We start from the raw sequence: 26,410 nt of genomic DNA on the forward strand, positions 1-26,410 counted from the left end.
TGAGACCTGCCTTGGTTACATCCATCTTTACTCACTAACAGTCTTCCTTCTTTCCTGCCTTTACTAGTGCATTGCTGCGTTTCTTTGCACATTACCGCAACATTACTGCTCCCGTTCACTAGTGGAATAGACTGAAACCATTGGCAGGAATGTGCATGGCATCACCTACATGCTTGTGTGTGAATGTATGTCCTTATACGCCCGTATGAGAGCAAAACAAAACAGGTTACCTTTAATACCGCGACTACACAGAAGGTGTAGTGTGAGCAGCACATTAGCAGAGCAGCAGCAGCACGTGAGTATCTACAGTGGAGGCAATAAGGCCCAGTATCGAGTGCTAGCTCCCCCGTGTTTTGGAAGCACTGTAGTTATGCACGTTAATAAGTAAAATAGACTTGGAGCATTAAAAAATACTCATGGAATCGCATTTACGGGCGTATACCATGAGTAAAATGTGAGCCATTAGGCTTACTGTGTAGGCAGCTGGATTGACTTAAATAGGGCGTAACTGTTCTGTCTTAGTCACGTGAGACGGATGAGTGAAAAACGCGGCTGAAACACTTTCTGTGCAGATATGCTGTAAGGCCTCAGTATTCAGTAAGAAAGTGCTTGTCGGATCGTCAAAAATCTTGTTCGAGATGAACAGTGCCTCAGTTGAAAAGTGGACAAGAGCAGGCGGAGGCAGTGACAAAAAGCTGCAGTCAATATGGACACTTTCCAACAGCCTTCAGTCTGTACACGAAATCACAGAAACACACATCCCTTTACAGCTGATCCTGATTTAATCAAATGTTAGAAGGCCAATCTATTCAGCTTGTACTCAGTCTCCAATAATTGTTGGAGGGTAGATTATAAAAATAGTACAATGGGTGATCTGTGATCATCATGTCAACATTAATGGTTTAATGGTCATTTTGGTCATTAATGGTCATTTTACATGTACATTTTGATGGGCTAGAATTCTCATGTAAGGCAGCCATCATATCAGCCTACTATATATCTATATGATATATAGATATATCTCTATACCCCACAAAACATGAAACTCAAAACATGAATAGAAACTGCAGCCGTCTTGATCTTGTGAGGTTATCGTTGTCTACATTTGCATGATGTCAAAGCAAGTCGGGATCAAGTCGGACAGAGATGTAACTGGCATACATCGTGCAGGGATCACCGGTGATTTATTCTGCACAGGCCTGTCTCCTCTCGAACGAGCCTATAGTCCAAATGGTGGAATTGAGGGAAAGTACTATCCAAATCCTTCAGATTTGCACAATTCATCACGTCTTGCCGCCTCTGTAAAGTTTCCAACCAAATGTTTGGCATATTTTAACTGAATTTCCAGAGGATCGGCTAGAGAGAAATGGTTTGCACTATGTATAACCTAGTTTGTTGGAAGCATACGGAGACCTTTCAGCTAACTTTTTGAACTGAGATTGTGTTGCGGAAAAAACTCTTCGAATGAGCCAGTAGATCTTCAGACCTTCCATAACACTTTCTAATGACTAAAGGGCAATTTTCAATCACTCAGCTAATCAAACAAATAAAACACAAAGACAGGCAGAGTCCGGTGTGATTCTGTAGATTTACTGTAAAATGCAACATAATGCAGTAAACCGAGGCTGGTTCATGAACACAGACGCTGAATCTGAGTCAAACCCTTCTTACTTTATATACCTTGCTGGACCCTCCCTTTTATGTGCTGCTCATTCCCTCCCGTGTATATTTTTGTTATTTTCGGCCTCCGGCCGTCCCTTGGCCACATTCCAACCAGTCGACATCCTAAGACACTCAAATATAATGGTGTTTCAGCATGGATTCCAAAAATAAAATATGAACAGGCCTTGTTCAACATCAAACTTCTGACACCTGTTTGAACATAACAACGTCATGAAAGTTCTTTACTGACACTGAATATGGGCCTCTGGTTTTTACCTACAAAATAAAATATACGGCAGTGGTTCAAACAGATAACAACGCGCACAGTCATTGACAAATTTGAATGTAATTTTTATACTGCCAGTGTCCATCACTCTGCCTATTTATTGGAAGTTTAAGAGTGAAGTAGAGTGGGCTGTCCTGAGTAGTTCAGATGTAATCTATCTTTCTTTCTTTCACTGTTACGTTTGCTCTGTAGGCTTCTTTCCCTTCATTGTTGTTATGGATCCGCTTGCCGAACATGACATCAAACAACCCATCATAGGTGAGTAAAGTGCTTTTAAGTACACTTGATGTGGGGTACAGAGTTACTGTGAAAAGAACAAAAAAAGTGTAAGGTTAAGCATCAAAAGTTAATTCTGGATCTGCTTACTGGCTTTCCCAGCCCTCAAAAGCTCTGGTCTTCAAGACTGTGTGATATGTTTGAAAGTGCTAGGAAAAGCTTGTAAGTGGACCTCCTGTTGGTCGAGGTGTGTTGTGGAAACTGAAAAATCAGTTCTTGTCTAGTGCAGGTGAGAGTTAGCACTCAAATACCAGTTGATACAATATTAATATTTTCTATAGGTATTTATTGCCTGGTAGCAAGAGCCATCACCAGCATTATACAGATAATGACTGAGGAGAGGCAGCCTCACCTCAGTTCTTATAGTATTTTTATACAACACACACAATATATTTAACTTAAGAAAAAGTAAAAGATTTTATGTCAAATATTTTTTTTAATGTTGTAGGTAATTATACTATTTTAACTGTACTCTCTTCCAGGCTTGTGTCTGGTGACTTTATGTTTTAGTCGAGAGGCACGGCCCTTTTTTTACCTGTGCCATGCCTGTGCGGAAAAGTGTCCACCCAACAGGATTTTATGCCACCTCTCTTCTGGTGACCATTGCTGCAACTACTTTGTAAGCACTGAACATCATGAAAATTAACCAACGTTTTAAAGTTGGAAGCACAAGTTCATTTTTATTTTTGTATTTTAGAACTACACAGACCCCAATGTACTGAGTTTTTCCTGGATGCCCAGCAGGGACATGAGAGCCATTCTGAGGCCTCAGCCCAAAAAGGGAAACACTGAAAGAAGGCCTGGAACATTACAGGTTTGTACCCACAGGCCTGGAATCACAAATGTCAATGTATAATAAAAAGTTAAAGCATCTATATTCGCTGTTTTTATATTAACAAAGGATCAAGTGACCGTCTGTATGTCAAAGGGGTTGCTCAAAGTGGAAATGCACAGAAAATTATCACCCCATCAATCTACAGTTTCCCCTCAGATCTGTGGAGGTTCATAGCGTCTTCAAGCAACTTTACTGTTTTGTTTCACTCTAACAGCTCTCGTAGCTTAATTTTCAGCTGCAGCTGGCAGCTTTTCTCAGCGATAAAGCTCTAAAAACACACTGTACACTCCCTGTTCAGCACCAAACGGCTGACAGATTAAGGTAGTGACTAGCTGGTGAACATAGTGGAGCTCTTTATCAGCTAAAAGAGCTACATACTCCCCTCAAGAGTTGCTGGAGGCACCAAAACAGGGCTAAAAGGTGGTGAATATTGGACTTACATTCATCAGGTGGCCAGAAACATGACTCCAATCAACTTATAAGGTGACAACATGTCAGTGTCACTTGTCATGTCTTCTCAACCTGAGTGTGTGTGACTGAACTGAATCCCATTACATGGTTTTCCTCATTGTTAAGGACACACTGCAACTGCACGATTTCACTCCACCACCATGTTCTTTCTGACCATTGTTTTATAGTTAAACACCTCTGCCATATAAAGGGACTGTGTTGTACTTGTATCGGTGTGATGGTGGGATGAAAGTCTTTGTAAATTATAGGGGATGTTATGCTTTTCGCCACATTTTTCTCTTTGCAGATGTTGGATTTACCCAAAAATCTGATGGAAAAGCTTGAAACAAGTACCTACTATGAAGGTATATAATTCCAAGATTCCCCTACAGAATATTTGTTTGAAAATTTTATGAAATTGTATATTAATGAAAATGTTCTAATCCTTCTCTCCAGTGATGCAAACTCTCAGTGAAAATGACAAGCTTCTCAAGCTGTTTGAAGGTGTGTACACATTTTCCCCGGGACTCTTATTTATGCTTAAGGATAGGGCAAGACTCAGAGAGTTTGGAGTTCAGTATAGAGTTCAGTTGACCGCTTTACCAAAATTGAACTGTGCTTTATCAGTCTGTTACATACAGTATGATAAAAACAGCGGCCCCTCGTTTAAAACACTACTTATATGAATCTCTCTAACCAGTTATGACTTTTTCTTGACTTCATTCTTCGTCTCTTATCCCCCGTGGGTCACGGCATTTCAAACGTCCTCCTTAAACTCCTACAGATGCATATCCTCTTGTTATGCAGATGTATATTTTCAACAATCTCAGATCACATGTATGCAGGAAAGAGGTTTCAACTCCCTCCAGGCTAAACTCCTTTTATACTGAGTTTCTGTTTATTTAGTTTCCCAACAACTTAAACATTGTCAAATCATACAAGTCTTATAAGACACATCTGTTCAAACTAATAAGGGCGTAATAATTTCCCTTACATTCCATAATAACCCCAAAAAATAAACGATAACAAATGATTCATACTAGTTTTACTTTCACAAGCTCCAGAACAGATACTGTCTGACCTTATGTATACTGTATATGTGCATTCATATCTTACATTTTCTCTTTCTTATTGTCCATAGTCCGTATTCCTTCACTGCTCTCTTTTTTCCCCTCTAGCTGACAAGCCAAAGAGGATGACGATCCAAACGTACCATAGAGACAGCAACAGGATACATCCCCTTCTTGGTCAGTGTACCTAACATAACACCTGGTTATCTAACAAAATGCCATTGTTTATTTTCTCAATTAAAGCAGTATTGATTTTTGGATGGAAAATTCTGCTGGTTATTACATTTTTTTAAACAGAAAATGACCAGAAGACATATAACAAGAAAATTGAATTGTCTCCCAACATTGGTCCATCAAATCTAATACCCAATTGAGTTTCACAAATAAGTGAATTCATTCATTTATTCATGTAGAGGAATGTTTTTTTTTTATGAGACAACTTGCCTTGTAACTAATCTATAGTAATATCATATAATACCAAACTCAACAAAATGAATCAAGTTTGTCCAGATGGTTGTCCTTCCTCAGCTTTTGTTTTGTACTAAAATCTCTTCCCCTTTTCTGTCTTCTCTGGTCATGGTCTTCTAGGCATGCAGCACATTGTTGAATGCATTTGTGTTGGACCGACTGAGAGGAGATACTACCTCTGCACTCTCTGCAGACTAACTTTGGCCACCCACATGATCATCAAGCATGTCCTGAGCTTTGACCACATCTTTTGTTACTTTGTAAGTAGCTGTGGCAATATGAAATATTCATAAAACAAATTACAATCTTGAGAAGACGTCTAATCGGGCAAAATAATTCGCCTGTGGTGGTGGGCCATGGTTGTAATTGAGAAAGATATAAGATGTAAGATATATAAAATGAATCATAATTTAAAAGAATTTCAAATAGGTGCAATTTGGAAAAAGCCATAAGATAATGAGAACTAGCTTACAGAGGAGGTCCTAAATTATTATAATTATATGATAATTATAATATAAGGCGTTCTAATAGGGAGTTAAGGGCCAGTTTTTCAGGCCAGTATTTCAGAACTAGTTCTTAAGATGTGCTGTCCGACCACAGCAGAAATCAAATGTATTTTTTACAGACTGTCTCCCCAGGGAGAAGTTCATAGTATCGCACTTGTTAGTGCTGTAAATGTGAAAACTGCCACAAATAGTTGATTAACAAATGACAACAAGACTAGGTCAAAACTAGGTCAAAGCATATGGCTGGACTGTGTATAGTCAACGTGTGAAATTGAGGATGTAGCTGAAAACTTTTGTTGAACGGCTGTAAACCAACAACTTTCAATTGAAAGTATCTAAAGCCTGCTGGAAAAGGTGCTAGATAACGCAACACGCTAATTAGAATATTCATGACGTCATTGCGTCATATTTGCATTTGAGCTGAAGCTATCTGACCATTAGACAAGCAGTCAACTGGGCCAAATAGTGGCAGAGTATAAAGCCCGCCTAAGAGCTCACAGATGTACGTAGGAATCTGAGCATATGATGCCTTAAAAATGAATATTGACAGGAAGTGAGTGAATGGTAGCAAGAGTTGGAATAATGTGGTCATTTCTCTCTGAGCACATAAAAATCCTGGCAGCAGCAGTCTGTATTATCTGTAGTCTGAGGGAAAAGAGAAACAACTTCTCAAATGTAGAAGCTATAACTATGTGCTTTTGGCACACGTTTTGTCTACCCAGAGCTAAGTGAACTAGGATGGCACTCAGGAGAGCGCATACCTCCGCCAAGGGCAAACAATCCTACACGTCTGTCTGGCTCTTATGATATAAAAATAACAGGAAATAGGAAGAAGTCACCACTGTTGTCATTGTGAAATTGTATTAGTTGCATGTTTTATGAAATACTGATGTAAGCATTCCTAAATGCAGTGTTACTTACTAGTAATACGAAGTACAACTTTGTGTTGCAGATTCAGCATTTTCTTTCACCAGATCCGGATTATTATCTGGATCTGCACCAAATTGTACAAACTTATAGGTCAACACCACAAATATGTCCGATTTGTTACACCAAGAGCCATACATTATTTCCTGAGAAATTGATGAAAATATCTAAAAATGGCCTATCTTGCAATGTTAAGGAAAGTGATAGAGTTCCTGGATTAGCCCCTTAAACTGGATCTGCACCAAAATGTAATGGGTTCTTCCCTGGCCCATGCTCATGCCCCATCCCTCCAGCAAGTTTGGTGCAAATTGGCTCAGTACTTTTTGCGTAATCCTGCTGACAAACAAACGATAAGAATAAATGATAAATTGATGATTCACAGTAATTTTGATTTTCACACATGCAGAACTTTATTGTTGAGTGGTAGAAGTGTGGTACAGGGAATGTGTGTAAAAGCAGGTTTTTATCAAGGATGTAGCCACAGGTCATTCAGATGTGGTGTGTTTGCTTCCTCAAATGCACGATTTTAAAGAGAGGGAAGACTAGAGAATGATATAACACGGGTGACTGATTAGGAGGTGATAGGTCCCGTCTTCTGGGAGAGAATGGAGTCTTTTGGATAAATAATGGCATTACTGTTTGCTAGGGGGTCTGGAGTTTGAGTTTGAGTGGAGAGAGACTGCACCCTATTTGGCCAAATAGTACTGAAGGGGTCGTCTCTGTATGATCATTGCTGATTATTGCTGGTTGTTCACTTTAATTCATTTAATATTCTGTAATAAATTCTTAGAATCTCAGTAGGCTCATTGTTGTCTTTACTTCCTCACCATAGAGGAGATTTTTTCCTCTACAGTAAGCACAGAAATAACTTAAGTGTACTGAAAGGAGTTGAACTTTAATGAAGGGGTAAGTGGTGAAAGAAGTCTAAGCATTAGTTCAACTTACCCACCTTGCTAAAGTTACCCACCCAACTGGCTTATTAAAAGTATGTCGTCTGAGAAATGACGAAAAGCCAATTCTGTCGTGAAATGAGCACATGCACTAGGTGTCCTCCGTCATCACTGCAGACTTGACATATTCTGAATAATGTAACATTTACATGTGCAAGATGATACCATTCAGCTGTGCATGTCCCAGGTTATTAGCAAGAATGATGTAGACCCACATTAAATTCAGCCAGCTACTTTGAGGCGTTATGACTTGCCAATATTTGTTTAATAAGAAACAGAACAGTTGAACCACAGTTACTGGGTAATTTGTCTGTCATTAGTTTTCTGCACAGCTAGACTTGCTTCAATATCTATATTCCTGTAGGGTATTTGTGCAATTCACATCAATTCTAATCTGTGCAGAAAGCCTGGCACCCCTCCACTTTGTTGTCAAAGGAATGCTACAAGGATTACAACTCCATCTCCTCCATGATACTTGATTTTGCAAAGCAGACAGAAGAGATTCATGGTACTGAGAACACTGAAATGAAGGTAAGATAGTTTACAAATTCCGTAGGGTTAGTGTACTTGTTTTAGTTTCCCCAAATTGATGCTTTTGTTCGTCTTAATGTGAAGCTAAATGGCTTTTTGTTACAGCAACTAAACCTAAATCCGGCCGAATTCACATCAATGAACTTCACTTGCTATGCAGAAGGTAGATACCTTTTTTTTTTCTTTTTTTTTAATGCTGCTTCCATTATATTGTATTTCTCTGAAAGTACTGAACCTTCAGTGGAACCCAGAATGATGTTTTACTAACTGAGCCTATGGTGGCTTTTAGCCTTGAAGAAACTGGAATCCATCACAAAGGAAAGAGAGGGGAGCAGCTTGATTAAAAGCATCAAACCAGGGAAAAAGCTGGGTAAGTGTAATTTCACTTTCAATTAGTTTGTCTAGTGAACCAGTGTAGTTTATTAGATGGTTTTGATGATGTGAAGAGGATGAAGGAGACTCCGCTGACACCGCCTTGATTGCATATAAAGGTTTATTATAAAGAAGTACAGCGTCCAGTCAAGCATCTGCAGGTCTGCTTGTGAGAGGGTGTGAAGCCGATGAAGCGCTCTGAAAGTCAGCCTTGACCACCAACTCTTAAATAAGGCAGTTGTTTTCCTAAAAACTGTCACTAACATATGGTTTCAGTCACAAAGCATTAACTTCCTTTTCCAAACTGTGAGGCACCCTCTGAGGACCTTTTGACCTAGGTCCTCTATATAAAAACAGTCCTACATATATAAACATACACCTCACCAGCTAACCTGTTTGAAGCTGTTTGTCTTACACCTTCTCTATACCGGTCACAATAACGTGAAATGTCTGCTGTGAAAAATGTCTAATAGCCTTTTTCTAAGCAACATTGTTTTGATCTTGTTTCTAATGCAGGATATTTCCCTCAGTCCGATCACTCTATTCAAGACACAAGCCTTATAGTATACTAAATTTAACCATTGTATATTTTGGTGGTGCAAGATCACTTCTATGTCCTGTCACGTTTTGGCTGCATGCTTGGTAGCTTCGGAATATTAAAAAAAGGGATGGTCATAGTTTCTTTAGTGACCCATAGCTGAACTATTCTGTGTTTGGTTTGTTATACGACCACCACAGCTGATATTGCGTTCATGGTGCATTTATTAAACTTGACGTCATCCTCTATAGGATAGACTCAGGTGCCAGGGCGTTTCAGGCCAAGTTGGAATAATACATACTGACATACTGACTACTCCTTTTCAAGAGAAACTTATGTTTTCCATGTTCTGCACAATGTATGCATATTTATGTAATGTGTCAGAGTCATCCCTCTGGAAGAGTATATACACCCCAGAAAAGCATGGAATTAACAATTAAATACTACTTTTTTTCCTGTTTTATCTTTGTAGAGCGTCGTACTGCGTCAGTGGGGTCCGTAGCACCATCGTACAAACTACGCTGTCAGGTGACAAGTTATGATTTTCACGACAATAGCCATGATGTTATCACTGCAACACACATTATCTTACTTTTGGAGAATACTGAGTACACGAGTTTGTAGAATGCACTGAACTTTGTTTCACCCCTGTGTCTTCCTTGTGGCAGGAATGCAGTATCATCTTTGACACTCAGTCTGGGTATTTGAAACATTTGTCAGACATGAAACACAAACAGGTAGGTCAAGATTTTTATATCTCCCTACAGAAAATCTAAAAAACATTTTGATTATTCATAATGTTTACAAAATCGTACCTTACTTGAGATGTGTTTGTAATGTATTCCCCAGATGTTGAAGAAATTCTTTAGAGAAGGTACCAATTCACTTTTGTCTCATTTCCCATGTCTTGTTGTATTGTTAAGCTCATTTGAATATGGTGTGATCATTTTATCCCTTTCTTTCAGCTGAAAGAGCTGATGGTTATGACCAAACAGGTACAATTTTCTCCTCCTGTGAAAAACTTGGGGTCACTTTGGGTCATTAATAACAATACAGAGAAGTGTATTGGTCAAAAGGTCTGAAAATAAATAAATGTAAATCTGACAGCTTTTTTTTTTTTTTTTTTTAAATATACCCTATTAATATAATTTTTTTTAAATCTTAGAACAGTTAGAACAGTCTTCACACAGTGAGATTTGCATTTGAACATCACAATTTCCAATAATTTGCTTCATGTCTGCTGTTAAGAAAAATTACAGTTTATTTTATTCAGCTCTTTTTCTTAACCCTTTTTTCTTTCAAGGATGGGAGCCCAGTCTGGGCTTATACGAGTACCTCCAAGAGAGCTTGAAGCGAAATGAAGTAGTTATTGGTGAGCTGCCCCCGATTGTTATCATTGTGTATTTGTAAGGTGTTAAACTGAAAAATATGTGATTTCTTTTTCTTTGATTAGGTTCATCCCTGGTTGTGGGGTGTGTGAGCACTCAGTTGAAGGCAGACCCTATTTATGTGTGCTTTGCTTGTCAGGACTGTTTCGCAGAGTCCTTTCTCAGGCAACACTTTCAATCTCAAAAGCATTTGATACACACATTGGTGAGTTTTTGTTTAAGTTATTTTCTTAAAGGCAATAATGTGGAGGAAGTTCAAAAGGTGTTGGAGCATTTTAATGGCGCCAGTGCAGCTGTTCATGTGTGTGTGTCAGTACCATGAATGTGTGTGTGGATTTTCAATTAATATGTGTACGCGTTCTTGTTTTTCTATTACATATTCAGCTAATGGATTTTTGGTCTATAGCCACCACAATGTATGTTTGGATTCACTCCCTTTTGTTTATGAATTTACGGAATAAACCTTGTGTTTATAATTTTGGAGTAAAACTGTAGTGGAAAAATATATAGTGCCTCATGATGCGGTGCACGTGACAGACACGTATTGAGGAATAATCTGATGATTTTGGCTATACCTTTATATGGAGTTGTTTATTTGATTAGTGTCTGGCTTAAGGTATTATTAGAAAACCAAGGAGCATGTGCAACATTGCACCTAAGGGAATTGTTCCCACTAAGATAGAAACACTCACTCTCCTGCCGAGTGGGTGAAGAGTCGAAAGAAGGAACTTATCCCTGTGTGTGATTGGTCGCATTTTGGGTGAATTTGAGACTGAGACAAGGTCTCGGGTTTCAATCAGCCTGAGACATTGTTGACGGTTTCTTTGTGCCCACTTGCAGGTGTATGAATAAAGATCAGAAAGGCATTCTCTTTATTAGATAAACTGTCACCAGAGAAACCATTTTCCAATGTATTATGTGAATGTGTTCTTAAGTAGTATTTCACGTAATCCCTTCATTCTAAATAGCAGAAGTAATCCATCACAGTGAACAGATATAATTTTTTTGTTATTGTTACATTACCATTGCACTGAGATTGGCGTGATGCTTGAGAGAATCAAAAAAACCTGTGATACAGTGTGCAAAAATCAACAATAGTTTACCTCAACTGTGGATGCAGATTCAACGTTGAAAATAATGAGTCATGTAGGGATCAGAACCACAGTAATATACAGCCGACTTCCATGGAATGAACTATTGGTCGGAATAACCAGCTTTAGTTTTCATGCTTTTAGCTGTACCAGAATCCCTGGCGGCTCCCTTTTGGCTGGGAGAACCATCTGGATGTGAAAGTCTTGAAGTCAATGGGATGGGAAGAGGAGAAGGAAAGAGGACCCAATCAGAAGATGCTGAAGGTAAAATGCCAATTCAAAGAGCCTGAACAGACCGTTTTTGTTTTTTTTTCTTTCTAAGGTGTTCACATCTGTGTAGAGATCCTTCTAACAGCTTTTACCAGCTTCATAACATACGAACCTAAATTCAGTCTATAACGCAATAACTAACAATACCACAGTAAAACTTTTTAATGTAATATGGTAGAATGAAAAGGTGAGTTTCCTGCAGTCCTTTTCTGAGCGCTATATCATTTTCTTTAGTCCCTGCTAACTGAGATTTTTTTCCCTCTCAGGTTCTTGATATCCCATACCAGATATTTCACAGCCTCATCCCACCTAGTTACCCAAAAGGTAAGAAATGGTCTTGCATCGAATTACTGAGAGAGAGAGTTGAGAAGACAAACTAGCATATCTTTCCTTTCTGCACTTAAACCCTCGTGTTGGACAGGAAGAGAGATTGTAATTCATGTACAGACAGATGTTTCAGTTTTTCTTTGCACCTGTACATTTCCTCAAATAATAATAATTTGTTTTTAATTTTTTTTTTACACAAAGTCAAAATTTTTACCACTGATTAGTGATATGTGCTCTGTGAGACTATTTGAACTGGTTTTGGTCTTGTTTGCCACAAAGTCTACTGGAACAACATAAGAATCCAAAAATTAGACATGAAGCGGTTGAAAATAATTAAAGCGTCTGATTTTATGATTTTGTCTGCAGTGATGGCGAGACTTGAACTATACCACTCTCTCTTAAAGCAAGAAGGTTAGTGATAAAATTATTTCTTAGGCTGAAATAAGAACAAGGAAATTCTTTGCCTTGATTACTTTCAACTGACTTGTGCATGTTTATCTGTTATGCCTGTGCAGTTCCACGGTGTGAAACATACAGCAAACTCAAACAAAATGAGAGATTCCCTCTGCTCGGTGAGTACTACTGGAGAGAAAACGTCGTGCCAGAAATCAGAAGTGCACCATGGATGTTTTTGAGTTTTCCTCACCTCTTTATTGCAGGCAAACAATTCCTGGTCATGCACCATGTGTGTCTCAGACGGCATCAGTCCACAAACGTGGGATTCCTGTGTTTGCTGTGTCAGAGGAGACTTTCAGATGGTGAATGTTACGCTCATGTGTTCAGTCGGGAACATGTTGCAACATTTCTGGTGAGTATTTTAGCTCTTCATTGCAGTATTTTTAATTAATGCAATCAATGGTGAGTGTTTTGTGTTATGCTGCAAAGGCAGCAAAACAGAGATTAGATTAAGGTAGGGCTATACTGGAATTGGCAATAGAAGCCCCTGATTGTGCCACATACTGTATATTGTTGGTGTTAAACTGTGTTTGGGCATTAACAGCAAAAAATGCATAATTCAATGTGCTATGTGGTTTTCCTACTGCAGCAGTTATTCTCCAGATATCTCTGCAATTCTTTTTTTGAACCTGGAGTTACGTACCCATTTTATTCTTGTATTGTTGCAATACTTCTAAATGAAGTTTCACATTAAATGTGACCTTCTATGTGGTTTACAGTGATGATGCATCACGTTGCTCTAGATTTGCAAGGTATATGAGGAAATTTGTGATGGCACCTCCTAATCATTTTAAACAAGGTGCCAGCCACTTGCACCTCATTTTTGCGTGCCACAAATTGCATTCCCACTAATGAAAATTTACAGTTAACACAATACAAACAGATGACAGGAATAGACTTTATCTGAAATAAAATTCATAAATTTGATTCCAATTTTTCTAATTTGAATTTGAAGTGTTGCTCTTATGACTAAGTCATTCCTTCCTTCTGGTTTTGAACAAAAGTAAACAAAACTAAGAAATCTAGAATGGATATCTTGTATTTCAAAAACAAAAAATTCATTGTGTTTTTAAAAATCTTTTCTAAGAGACTCATTTTGAAACACAATGGCAATTGGAAAGATGTGTCTAGTTATAAAAAGCTCATAGGAAAGCATAAGGCCTTATTCATTGAAAATAAACAAAAAGTTGACAATCTTTCTTTGGAACCACTTGGGATAAAAAAAGAGATTTATTCCTAATACGTATATGATCATTATTCTATAAGAGAGTTTTATGAGGAGAAAAATTGTGTAAGGAGAGAGACCACCAAAGGGTGAAATACGGCAACCTTGTCTGACACCACGTTTTATATAAAAATCTATGGGCGATGTGGAAGATGATAACAGAAAAGATGTTGATTGTGCCATTTAGATTAGCTCTGTTATTCACCATCTTTGCGGTACCTGGTATATTCAGATCCATGGGAGTTTCACTGTCACTGAAACAACTAAAATGCTGCATTAGCAGCTATTAGTTGTTTTCTTTTCCCTCAGTTGGTGTCTATAGGCATGTTAGCTAGCTTTGAATCAAAACTAACTACGCCAATGCTCGCTAACTCTAGGTAAACCCTGTTTAGTGGCATTTTAATAGTATGCTTGTCAGGATCTGTATTCATTTTCTTGGCATTTCCTGTTTTTTATTTTGAAGTCTTGGTTCTGTTGTGTTACTGTTTGTTTTACTTCCTGGTTTTTCCCGCCTGTTTTGATTACTGTCTCCACCTTAGTGTCTTTCACCTGTGTCTTGTTTCCTGTGTATTTAAACCCCGCCTCATTTCTCACGCTTTGCCAGATTGTCTTTGTTACCCTTGTGTTCAAGCTCCCTCACATTTAGTCCTGATTGATTCCCTGTGTATGATCTGTTTTTTCGGTATTTTTGTGACCCTCGATTCTGCCTGTTCCTGATCTGCCTTGTTGCCTGGTTTAACTGACTCCTGGTATTTTGACCTCTGCTACGTCTCTCGGATTAAACATTTGGATTTTGGACATTGCACTTCTGCTTGACTCTCTCTCTCTTGCACTTGGATCCACACACACCTGCCCTTACAGTGCTCTGCAGTTTATTTGTCTTAAGATGTTTCTGTCAGTACTATTTATTAGTTATAGTTGTCAAGGACTCCAGGAAGACTAACAACACAAATAAGTACGTTGTGTGTGTGTGTGTGTGTGTGTGTGTGTGTGTGTGTGTGTGTGTGTGTGTGTGTGTGTGTGTGTGTGTGTGTGTGTGTAGGACCGTTTCCACCCAGGCTCACTGAGTTCAAGCACTGATGCAGAGACCTTACTGGACTTGGCAAAACAGGCAGCACGTATTCACTCCATATCAAATGTACAGGTATTCTATTTTAGAAATTAAATTTCTGTACCATCTTCATGTAACATCTCCTCTTGCCATGCGATTTATGCAATATTTTTGCCCTCAAAGGTAATAAAGTTGGACAACCCCATCTTGGAGCCATGCTCCTACGACAGAGGTGAGTATGTGTAATGCCATGAATGTTGCGCATTGTCATCTGTAACTGAATTGGTTTCTTGATTATTCCTACACTGTTCTTTTCCAGCAATATGCATCGTGGCATCTGCAAAAAGAAGACATGGGGGCGGAACGCTTGAACCTCACATACGACCTTCAATGAAGCTGTGTAAGCCCAGCCAAAACCAAATTTACAGAATATTTTGACAGTGATGTAGATGTTTTATGTGCAGTATGACCTTAACTTGCATGGCTACATTCGTTTTGGAGTACTTAAGGCTTGGGTTCACATTGTGGGTTCCCATTGCAATCGTGTTTCCTGGAAATCCACTACTACTAATTTCTTTACCTGATCTGTTATTTTTCTTCATGTGGACAGCTGATTTGTTGCTATTTGTGCTATTGTTTACTGAAAGGATCCATGACAAAACTTTGTAGAGAATTATAATCAAATACACTTTTTAATTTCATATTTCTCAGCCCACAGGGAAACTCTGAAAGAAGTGGATAAGGACCATGTGAGAGAAAACCATCAGAAAAACAGTAGGATGGTGGAGGGATGTGAGAACAAGACCAGTCAAAAGTCTACAGACGAAAATGAGAACATTCCAAAAAAGTTTTCCGTAAAACTTGGTTCTGAAATTGTCAATAAACGCTGTGTAGAAAGTGAAGGATATGCAGAAAAAGGATCCCACAAGGAGATTCCTACACCAAGTGAAAAAGAATCAGAGAGGAGAAGAGAGGTGTTTTCAAAGACTAGTCCAGATGAGATAACGAATGCAGGTAGGGAGACATGCCAGTTGATAAAGGAGGAGAAGATAGAAGAACCTACAATGAGAGAACCAAGTGGGGAGATCCCAGAAAGCTGCCAGAACACAGACAAAGATGATGTAGCAGCGAATACAGAAGAAAAGGGCAAAACTTGCAAAAAGATCCTGACAAAGTTGAAGAGTTACCTGTACAAAGAAAATGAGAGAGAGAGGCTAAACATCATGTCTGAAAAATCACAAGAGGTCACATGTTCCAATGGGGATGTTGGGAGAGTACTGGGACATAAAAGACAGCGGCTCAACTCCAAAGATGACACATCTTGTGAAGAACCCCAAAAAATGCCAAGTGGTGTACTAAAAGGGGTGACCACCGCCGACGAGGGGGAGAGTGGCAAAACAAGTCATGGTACTGTAAAGGAGAAAGGTATGTTATATACCTTATTAAGTTTGTGGGAGATTTTCCACAGTGTTTGTGTGAAAATGGCTGAGTCTGTGGTTGTCTATGGCTCTCTTACAGCTCCTTCCAATGAGAACCAGCAACAAGCAGTTCAGTTGTGGCAGTATGTCAAGAAGATAAGCCGGGAGCCCGTGGTTGGTCAGTTAATAAATCTCCACATTAATGAGTCTGCCTTTGTCAGAGAACTGCATCAGTTACTGTCCTTTTGTAAATGTTGTTATTCTGACTGGTCAAATCTCTACAGCACCTTTTTGATATTTAGTTCTTTCTCCTTTTATCCAGCATTGCTTTTTTTGTTTTTTTGGATCTTAAGACCATTTTAGCCCCAAACATAAAAGTGGTAGTTTAAAATGTTTAGAAAGTTAGCTTTTTAATGAAAGAGCAAATGGATAGTCACAGAGGAAAATGAAAAAAGAATGCACTTTTAGTTATTATATTTTCATTCCTTGCAACATTTCATGAAATGTTTCACATTTACCTGAGCTTCATTCATTTTCTAATTAAATAATTTCTGTGAATAAAAATATTTCTTGCTACATTGAAGATTGACAAAACAATATTAATTGTGAACAATATAATTTGTAGGCTTGAGTGCACTTCTTGAATGCTATTGTGATTGGCGTGGCCCCGTCTACCTCTGTGAGTGCTGCTCTCTGAAGATCCCAGAGAAGAATATCGTCAGCCATGTTACTGGATTTGACCACCAGAAGATGTATCTGGTGGTGAGTGAAAGCTAAAGTTTATCTCAGTAAAATTCTTATATGTATTATATACTTTGAGAGACTTATTGGTCGATGTAATCATTCCTCCTCTCCATCCTGGCCATGAGGAGAACCCTTCATAGAGCGACCACTCTGTAAGAATTGGGGGACAAAATCCACAGTCCTCAGTCTGTCCCCTATCTTTCACATGGTAGTCGCTCAGTGAAGACTGCCACAGCCAGTAGGGAGAGGAGGAATGAAACTGTAGCTAAGTCGGCAGCAAGTGTTTTCCTCTATCATGTTTACGTGGCTGTGGAAAAAGGTAGGCAGTCTCCAGAGAACAACCAACGATGCTGTTGTATCCTTTACCCCTGCTACTAAGACTAAAATAGATTAGGCTCACCACACTAAATCTTTAATTCTTCAGAGAACTAGCAAGTCTCAAACATGCAAGACGAGTTTCCACAAAGGAGCCTTGGAGTTAAAATTAAAATAATGCACAATGTGATCATCCTTTGGAATTGGACATTTTTCATATCAAGTTTATATGTCAACAGGTAAAATGGTTGTTGTGCTGTACATGCCTTTCCAGCTACTCTAAATTAGTTTTGCTTTTCCAAAAAACTATGAAAATTCAGTGTTGAAGAATACAATCGTACCATAGTCATTTAACATCTTCATTACAAGATTAAAGCCACCTTCAGAACTTTTTCCTCTGGTCTATAGTTTCTACCATGTTCTATACAAATGCACGGGTGGTAGGCATGCATTCAATGTGAGATGGTCTGTTTTGTAGTAGTGACTTCTTCCCCCGTGTATATTTCTGACATCAGGGGTTTCAGAAACTCGCACCTCTAACAGGGAAGCACCAGAAGAGAATCAGACATTTGGCTGCTTTGTTTGAACAGGAGAGAGGATATGGAGAGGCTCAGGTTTGTACCTGGCCTAAATTCTTTCACTTTCGGACATGGTTATAGCTGTCACTAAATAAACTGAGGTAAAAAAAATATACTATGTTCCTTTTGTCAGTCTTAGGCAATGGTGGAGAAAAGATCTAGGTAAAACAAATGGGATAAAGAGTTGAAAGATTCAAACAGAATTCAATACGTTTTACCACTGTAACTGTTTATGTCTGGACTTCAGGTTGTTGATCTGGATGAAGAGATTTACAATAACATCTCAAAACAAAATTTTAATTCAGGTAAGGGTACATCTTTCCTTAATTTTGGGCATGTACTTTTTTTCCTTACTGGTTTTGGTTGAAGCTAATTTGGTGTGCAATGTTTTTTCTGCATTATCCTCACAGCCATACAGTCAGTGAAGGCGTTTCAGGCTCAGCAGGACAGTGGGCATGAACTCACTTCAACCTCAGCTTTATCTGGTATTCAACCTGTGCACACCTTAGTCCCCGTCCATGCTCAACATGAAGTCTACGCCAAGACTGACAACATCCAGGTCAGTCAATTTGGCATCTAATTTGTTTGTGAAATTTTTTTTTTTTTTTTTTACATCTTCAATTCTTTATACAGAAGTCAAACTGCTGCATGCTGAGCAGATGAAACTGATAACAGGAAAATGCACCTTTCAGACATTTCAACAGCAAGGACCTCAATTCTTTTTGAAGTTTGCATGTTTTTCTTCTGTTTGGTAATCTAAATTTGATAATACTAGATGGCCAGAATAAGAATACATGTTTAATACATAACATGTAGTTTCTCAAGTAAAATAAAACTTTAATGCAAAAAATGTGATTTAATTCAGGTAGAATACATTATTTATTACGTCATCCCAGGTTTTCCTCTCCACACATTCTTTCTCTTTGCTGTTCTGCTGACCTGAAGGATATCTGGCACGTTGTCTCTCGGATAAGATCTTGAAGTATTTATGGGTCAGGGGTACAGAAGGTCAACAACCCAAAACGCTGACTTAATTGCTTTTGTGCTTGAGTCTGATTTTGCTTACACTTGTTGGGAGGCAATTCATTTTAATGTTACGGATGGTTTTTATGGTTGATTAGTTGCTGATTTCTGTCACAACAGCTGTGACCATTTGGTCAGAGGATCTACTAAATTAATCCCCTCCTCCCGGTGCTAGTGATTAAATCATGTAGCCCATATCATTTTAGTTGTGTTGGGAATTTTCTGTTGGGTTATGCAGGTCAAGCCTTGAGGTCTCAGGCGAATCAGCAGTAAATCTTTCTGAAGAGCACACTGTCTTCTCTCCTTGAGATGTCGGGCAGCTGTCTGATGTCATTTGGGGGAAAGCAGAACCATTCTGATAAAAGTGAAGCAGTGTTGCTGTAGTAGCCAAGGTCAGAGGAGATGGCTGCTTTTGCCTCCCTAGACGCCACATATTGGTGTCTGCTAGAATCCATGGGCATAGCCAGATAACAGTGGCTCCAGACCAGGACTCACAGACGTTATACTGAAGGCTACATGCAACATGATCTGAACTAACACGGGTAAAAACATTTCCCCATTTACGGAATAAGGAATCAATAGACTAACTCCACATACTGTAGAAGAATTGGGTTTGACCATTTCTGGGCGTAAAGTATTTGCGGCGTGATCTGTAGGGGTTTAAAGAATGAGGACAGGGGACTGAGCTTCAGAATGGAGACGGCATCATGCACATAAGCTTGTATTGATCATTTCCCCCATTCCCCTTGGCCCAGCTTCAGTAAATATTTCACTATAAGACATCCTGGGGTCCTGAACACTTTCTTCACTGAGTTGACCAATAATCAGCAAAATCTCCACAAAGTATTTTGTAGCTCCCACCCTCTCCTAGGATGTATTGATAATATACAGTTTATATAAACAATTTATGTCTTATCAGATAGTTATTTGATATGCTGGGATTGTTTTCAAAATCACTGCATTACCTCATTTAAATCCATTGTGATGAGTTTAAAGATAAGACATCATTGAAGGGAAAATTACATGTTACGGCAGTACAATTAAAAAGTCCAAAGTGATAGGAAGAAGATAAAGAACAAAATTTTAGTCTGAAATTGGGAGTAGAGATACTAAGCTGGGTCCCCTGAGAAGATAGCCAGAGCATGATGGGTTGGTATGTCATGAAATTACCAAAAAAGTCTCAGGAAGTTAATATTTTATGGGCAGTAATTGTTTGGGTGTGTACTAAAACAGCTGATCAATGGGCAGTCTTTTTAAATATGGTTGCTGCGTTTCAAAGGTGGTGGAGCTTGATAGTGACTCAGAGGAATCTGAGGTACAGCCATCCTCAGTAACTGCACCCATGTGTGGAATGACCGAAACCACCTCCAAAACAACTGAAGTCGCTCCTCAATCAAATACGGACGTTAAAATGTCCTACATCAAAGGCGGTGAGTCAGCTGACAGGAATAACACCTGTCTGACCGTTTCCAGAAGAAGTGAAAATGCATCAAGTCTACATGTGTCCAAAAGTGGGGCAAACACAACCAGTTTGCATTCTGATTCGACAGGAAACATCTCCAAAGATAAAATCCTTCCAAACACAACTGTGGAACCATTTACAATAGTGACCACTTCCAAAATAGTGGGGACATCTCAAACTGCAGCAACTTCACATTTTACTATAACTACCCCCAGCAAATCCTTGACAGCCATCTCCAAATGTACTGATAAATCCTCCAGTTGTACTGCACATGCCACAAAATCGACAGCAGTTGTCTCCAAACTCACAGGCACCACATCCAACTGTACTACAGCCACCACCAAATCGATGGAGATGCCCTACAAATGTGTATCGGCCACCTCCAGTACCACTGCAAGTACCATAAAACTGACTGCAGCTGACCCCAGTTCTAGTAAGACTACGATATTTACAGCTCACACCTCCTGCTGTACTACAACCACCGCCAAATGCAGAGAACCTGCCCACAAGTGTACAGCAACCACCTCCAGGACCGCTGTAACCACCCAGACCAAATCGACAGCAACTACCACCATCTGCACTGCAACCACCGCAAAATATACAGCACCCTCGTCCAAACTGACAGGACCCACCTCTACCTCTAGTATGACCATCTCAAATACCAACTCAACAACGAAATCTGCAACGCTATCGAAAGCACTGGAAAGCAGAACTGGAGCTGCATCCAGAGTTACAGTGACTTCATGTAAAGCTGCACCCACCTCTCAGAGAGGATCCACAGTGGTGCCTGAAGCCACCTGTAGAGCTACACCTGCTGAAACAGCATCCAAAATTACAGTCACATCTCAAACTACAGTGACAATTGCAGCTGGCACTTCAATGGCTAAAAAGTCAGTTAAAGTTCAAAATACTGAAGCCTCTGCCAAGACTGAACATAGGAAGAGAGCAGTGGGGCCAAATGCCAATACTGCACTACATGTTCATAAGAGTAATCCACCGGCTGCTCCACATCTGACCAAAGCCATGTCTGCCAGCACTGAGCACAAGAATCCACCTACAGAGCCATCACATACCTCCAAGACTAAGACAAAGCCAAGTGAACACCTTCCTAAAGTTGGTAAGTATTTATATAGGAGAAATCACTCAATAAGCCTATGGATTCCTTTCCTGTCAACTCATTTTGACTTTAATCCGAGGTCTGCATATTTGTTTTATAGGTTTAAACCAGCTGATTAAAGTGTCATGTGAAGGAAGGCGGCAAGTCTACTGTCAGCTCTGTGCAGTCAGGTTGAAATCGTCCAGTCACCTGATTGACTTTCACCACATGTATAACTATGTGGTACGTGCTTGCTAAGTCTTCTTGTAGGAAAATGTGGGCACCTTGTAAAGCAGGGCTGTATTTCAGATGTTAACTGTCTGCTTTGAATTTTCTTACTAGAAAATGAAGTATCCTGAGTGGAATGCCAAACTGGGGGAGTTGGAGAGTGAATTGGAGAAGAGAGTGGCCCGCTTAGCTGAGGTTGAGAAAGATGTGGAATCTCAAAGCTTCCAGGTGAACTGTACAAGTCTCTTCTTATGGTCGATATGATTCAAAATTAACAGTCTGGGCAGGTTGTTTAATTTTTGTACGTATTGTGTCACATCATTAAAGTAGAATAAGTCCACTTTAAGTAAGCCACAAATGACCATTTAATAAAAACTACGAGGAATTTTATTCAAGCAAAGACACTACTAGATTTAAAAAAAAAAAAAAATGTGCTTATGCAACAGTAACTGATTCTTGTCCTCAGTGCATGGATCAGTATAAATATTTAAGAGGTTTTTAATGATAAATTCACATTGTTTGACATGTTTTACATTGTAAGTAATCTTGAATCATATTTCTTCTGCTTAGGGAGCCTAAATTATCAATTCAAAATGTTGAAATTATCAAGATGTTCTTTGTTCTAAAAAAATGCAGTGTATTGAATTAGTCTAGATTGGTATGAGCTATTTATTTTGGCAAAACTGGTTAAGAGATGGTAAAGAGTCTGGAGAAAACAGAAGCAACTGTGGACTGCGCTGAAACATACACATATACATTAGAATGTACATCGGTAAAGTAAGATGCCACAGACTTGTAGTAGCTTGGTATGATTTTAAGTTAACATGTATGAGGGATTTTGTCTTTCTTTCTGCTAGAATATGGAAGTGACGAATGATGTGTACAAAAAGCTGGCTGCTCTCCCGGGGGACAAAGGTAAAGATTTTCTAATAGCCTAAAAAACAAAAATCCAATTCAATGTGACTTCCAAAGAACGAAGTTTAGTAAGAGCAGGCCTTGTGCTATTTTGACCTCTTTTGCCATGTTAGCAGTGGAGCCAGAGGGGACAGAGAAATTATCCAGGCAAACAAATGATACTGAGGAAATTTTAATCTTTTAAATCCAGACAAAAAAGTCTGTAAATTCCTGTATATTTCATTTAGAAAGATTTAAATTCTATCAGAAAGGAAACAATCTGTGAATTGAACCAAATGTTAATTTGGACTTGTGTATGTGACTCTGGTCTCATACTCTATGCCCAAAAACCAATTTGTTTCATATGTACTGTATGTGCTTGTCAGCAGCAAGTCTTCATCAGGTTCAAAGAGAGTTTCAGACTTCCGGTCCATAGCAAAACTGCATGTAACTGTTTGGCGCAAGTTAGATCAAAATTATGACTTTCACAGAGTAAAATGAAGGACCTAAACGGTTTATGGTGAGCAGTGATCAACAATATGAAGAAATTATCCTTGTATATGATACTAGGATTTTATTCATTTTCATAGAAGTGGACAGTTATTTTTATAAATCTTGTCATTGTTTTGGTCTTAATTCTCTTTCTCTCTTTATTCTCAGCTGTAGAAAGGTTGAAAGCAATGGTGAGACGGAGAGACTTGCAGGTTCCATCATCCTCCACAACTGAAACTGCCCAGGCTTTGAGACAGCAAGTTGATTCTGCCAGTCAATGTGAGGTTTCAAGCCCAGATGATGGTAAATTCGAGTGTCATTTCTGAGCATTAAGTGTGAAATTTCAGTTTAAAGCAAATCAATTTGAACTTATAACTTTACACTTAGATTCCTGAGTGGATATTGTTGTCTTTTGGAAATATTGTCACCGTAGTTGGTTTTTTTTCTGGCTCTTGATTTTTGAGAAACTCATTATGTATTGTTGTGAAGGTATTAAAAGACACACAGATCTGGAAATACATTATATACATTGTAAGTTTTGTCTCTAAGGGATGTGCGTTCCAAAGAATGAAATGACAGGACTTTCTGCTAACAACCAACCAGAGCAGGAGAACAAACATGAGCTCCAGACAGTATTGGTCCATATGTCAGGTAAGAACACAAATGATTCTTGGGTCTGGGAAAATAAAATCATAAACGATATGGGCAGTTTAAAATTAGACAATAAAAAAAAAAAAAAATTTGTAAATCAATTTTTGAAGAAAAAATACATTAATTTAATGTGAAATCTGATATTTGAGAAAAATATAAAAGTTCACTAACTTTGTCTTTTCTTTTCTTTTATTTTTATTTTTATTTTTTTTTAAAAAACATTTTCACTTAAATGTAAATGTGTCTTATGGTGTTGGGGAAAAAAAAATATATACAAATAGCATAAGAGGGACTTCATTGTTAGACACTTATTTTAATATATCATTTAATATGAAATTATGAATAACCTTTTTTTCCCCCATGACTTGTTGAACTTGTTTCAACTTTTTCAACAAATGTAAGTCAAACTTTGCTGTCATCCTTTCAAAATTGTTAAATTATACCAATTTAAGATGAGTGATTAGATCTCCCTTAACACTCAATCCTCAACTGTTTTTAAGATATTTTGAGAAAAAAACATTTGTGTTTCTTTTGAGTGTGTCGCACCATAGGACATTATGTCACACTAAAGGACAGACATGGTAGTTATTGCTTTAAAGAGAAAGTGAGAGGTATCACATTGAAGTACTCCCACTCATTTCTCTCCTTCAATTTTCTCTCTCAAAAAGTGTAGTATCGCATTTTATACTTATTTTCATGACACTTTATAACAGTAGCCTACAAATTTTCTGCAAAAGCAGCATAAAATATTTTAATTAATGTAATCATTGCATTTAAAAACACTGAAAATGGTCAAAAAATGAATAAAAAGGAGTTAAACAAATCTTCTTTAGAAGCATAAGGTCATCAGGCTCACATTTGAACATGCTTACCTCAGCTCTGGTGACAGAAAGAATATAATAATCGAAGATGTGATAAAGTCAATTAAAGACAGAACTGCAAAGAGTTTAGGTACCAAACACGTCAAAGTGCAAAAAGAGCCAGTAAATATCACCCAAGTGTGGGGTGCTGTGTAATATTAATCGGGTGACTGAATAGTTAAACAACAGATTCATGTACTTTAAACAGAGAGTCAGTAGGATGTCATCCTGGAATGTTCTTAAAATTTATGTTAGTCTGTTAAGGGTCTCACCAGCGATGGTTCTGGGTGTTACGTGTGTGTGTGTGTGGGTGTTACGTGTGTGTGTGTGTGTGTGTGTGTGTGTGTATGTATGTGTCTAGGTGAAAAATAGAAAGAGAGAGAGAAAGGAGGGGGAATAAACTGATCATTATGTGTTTTAATTGTTGATGACTTTCATTTATAAAATATTTTCCCTTAAAGTATTTCCAGTTTGTTGAATTTAAACATTAGTCTCTGTTCCATGGTGCCTTATTTGGTTTGCCCTTTCAGAGCACCACAGGGTGATAACGAAAGTTCAAAACCTGCAGTTAATTGTATTATCAGATCAAAACATCACATTTTCCAGGTGGAAGATGGTGTTGCCATGTCCGGCATATGTTACTTTTGACATCTATTGGGTGAGAGGTTAATCTGGAAGGCCCTGAGCATGTCAGAAGAGTTTATTATAGAAAGGGGATAAGGTAAAATTGATTGGTGATAACTGTAAAATTATGCCTGAGGTATTTCTCAACATTTTTATGCTTTTTTCTTTTTCATTTATAAAAGTTATAATTTATTGAACCATATTTGAGACAGTCACACTATATGCCAATTTTGAGATTTGTCTCAAAAATTTTTAAAAAAATCTAACAAAGCAGTTTTTATAACAGGTCGTGTAAAACGAAACGTTTAACCATTTACTCCATCATTTCCTATTTATATTGTGTGAGAGTGAAAATACCAGGTCAAGTCAACAACCAATTGATTGCAGATTCCACTGCACATAAATTTAAATATAAAATGTCTTACATTGTTCGTCTTCGCAATCTTGCTATTGTTTATACAATGGGGTCCAAAAGTCTGAGACTGTTGTATGTCTGTCTCTTCCTTCTTCCATCATTCATTTTGCACAAATCTGCCATCTCTCTCATCCTTACTTCCCAGCAGTGGAGAAACCTCATGACTGTGCAGATCCTCTTGCCACTGACTCACAATCTGCAGGCACCTTTGCCCTAACTCCTCATACATGCCAAGAGACTCTTGAGAACAGACAACAGCAGGAGAGAATGGACCCAGAGATACAAGATGCAGAGAAAATATCACCTCTAAAATCCTTCAGCCCAGACCCACTCTCTTCTGCAGCTGTGGTGAATACAGAACAGCAGAACCAATCAACACCCAGCCTCAAAGCAGAACATGTAGCGAAAGACACAGGATGCAGTCCAGGACTTGGGCGGCACAGTGCATCACAGGCACACCCAAGAATTTCAACGGGTAGGTATTATGCATTTACAGTGTATGAACCGGTGGCTTTTGTCATTTAATTTATTGATTTTGTTATTTTGTGTTGGTGTCACAGGGGAAAGAACTCAGAGCTGCAGTAATTTTTCAGCATACTTGAGGGTGGAGGGACTGGACACTGAACCAGTCATTGGTGAGTGTGTCTGTCCTTGCATAACAATGCCTTTCAGCGCCAATTGTTTCATATCATTTCACGAAAGCATACAAGATGTTAAGGATAATGTGTCCTCATCAGGTCTGGGGTCCGTGTGGGAGTGTCTAGGGAAACCTTCAAATTCATTCTTCTTGTGTGAGAGCTGCAGTGAGACGCTCTCTGAGAATGAGATCTGTCAACATATGGTCAGCCCTGATCACCAGCTCAAATACATGGTGAGTGGTGTCTCCCTTTAATGTATCAAAAACCTTGAAACAACAAGTGTATTTAACTTT

At 38.6% G+C, this 26,410-nt stretch overlaps 1 protein-coding gene across 3 annotated transcripts in view; it reads left to right on the forward strand.

Moving 5' to 3' along the window:
• LOC120786131 overlaps positions 1-26,410 on the forward strand; it is a 41,200-nt gene that overhangs the window by 9,962 nt on the left and 4,828 nt on the right. For 2 of the 3 annotated variants that reach the window (XM_040121303.1, XM_040121300.1), the window contains exons 5-43: positions 2,141-2,206; positions 2,707-2,843; positions 2,922-3,038; positions 3,817-3,874; positions 3,966-4,013; positions 4,688-4,756; positions 5,168-5,307; positions 7,833-7,961; positions 8,067-8,124; positions 8,251-8,331; positions 9,344-9,399; positions 9,540-9,608; positions 9,721-9,745; positions 9,837-9,866; positions 10,175-10,243; positions 10,325-10,464; positions 11,495-11,614; positions 11,887-11,944; positions 12,314-12,358; positions 12,463-12,519; positions 12,607-12,755; positions 14,671-14,772; positions 14,863-14,911; positions 14,999-15,079; positions 15,391-16,104; positions 16,198-16,275; positions 16,723-16,859; positions 17,672-17,770; positions 17,982-18,039; positions 18,145-18,293; positions 20,037-21,336; positions 21,437-21,558; positions 21,658-21,771; positions 22,401-22,458; positions 23,098-23,232; positions 23,479-23,580; positions 25,625-25,954; positions 26,040-26,114; positions 26,217-26,350. In XM_040121303.1, coding sequence (XP_039977237.1) covers positions 2,141-2,206; positions 2,707-2,843; positions 2,922-3,038; positions 3,817-3,874; positions 3,966-4,013; positions 4,688-4,756; positions 5,168-5,307; positions 7,833-7,961; positions 8,067-8,124; positions 8,251-8,331; positions 9,344-9,399; positions 9,540-9,608; positions 9,721-9,745; positions 9,837-9,866; positions 10,175-10,243; positions 10,325-10,464; positions 11,495-11,614; positions 11,887-11,944; positions 12,314-12,358; positions 12,463-12,519; positions 12,607-12,755; positions 14,671-14,772; positions 14,863-14,911; positions 14,999-15,079; positions 15,391-16,104; positions 16,198-16,275; positions 16,723-16,859; positions 17,672-17,770; positions 17,982-18,039; positions 18,145-18,293; positions 20,037-21,336; positions 21,437-21,558; positions 21,658-21,771; positions 22,401-22,458; positions 23,098-23,232; positions 23,479-23,580; positions 25,625-25,954; positions 26,040-26,114; positions 26,217-26,350 — 5,558 coding nt within the window. The remainder of the gene's footprint in view (positions 1-2,140; positions 2,207-2,706; positions 2,844-2,921; positions 3,039-3,816; positions 3,875-3,965; positions 4,014-4,687; positions 4,757-5,167; positions 5,308-7,832; positions 7,962-8,066; positions 8,125-8,250; positions 8,332-9,343; positions 9,400-9,539; positions 9,609-9,720; positions 9,746-9,836; positions 9,867-10,174; positions 10,244-10,324; positions 10,465-11,494; positions 11,615-11,886; positions 11,945-12,313; positions 12,359-12,462; positions 12,520-12,606; positions 12,756-14,670; positions 14,773-14,862; positions 14,912-14,998; positions 15,080-15,390; positions 16,105-16,197; positions 16,276-16,722; positions 16,860-17,671; positions 17,771-17,981; positions 18,040-18,144; positions 18,294-20,036; positions 21,337-21,436; positions 21,559-21,657; positions 21,772-22,400; positions 22,459-23,097; positions 23,233-23,478; positions 23,581-25,624; positions 25,955-26,039; positions 26,115-26,216; positions 26,351-26,410) is intronic. The other variant, XM_040121302.1, reaches the window with a different exon arrangement.

This window comes from Xiphias gladius, chromosome 24 (genome assembly GCF_016859285.1).
Source record: "Xiphias gladius isolate SHS-SW01 ecotype Sanya breed wild chromosome 24, ASM1685928v1, whole genome shotgun sequence".
Classification (NCBI taxonomy): Eukaryota; Metazoa; Chordata; class Actinopteri; order Istiophoriformes; family Xiphiidae; genus Xiphias; species Xiphias gladius.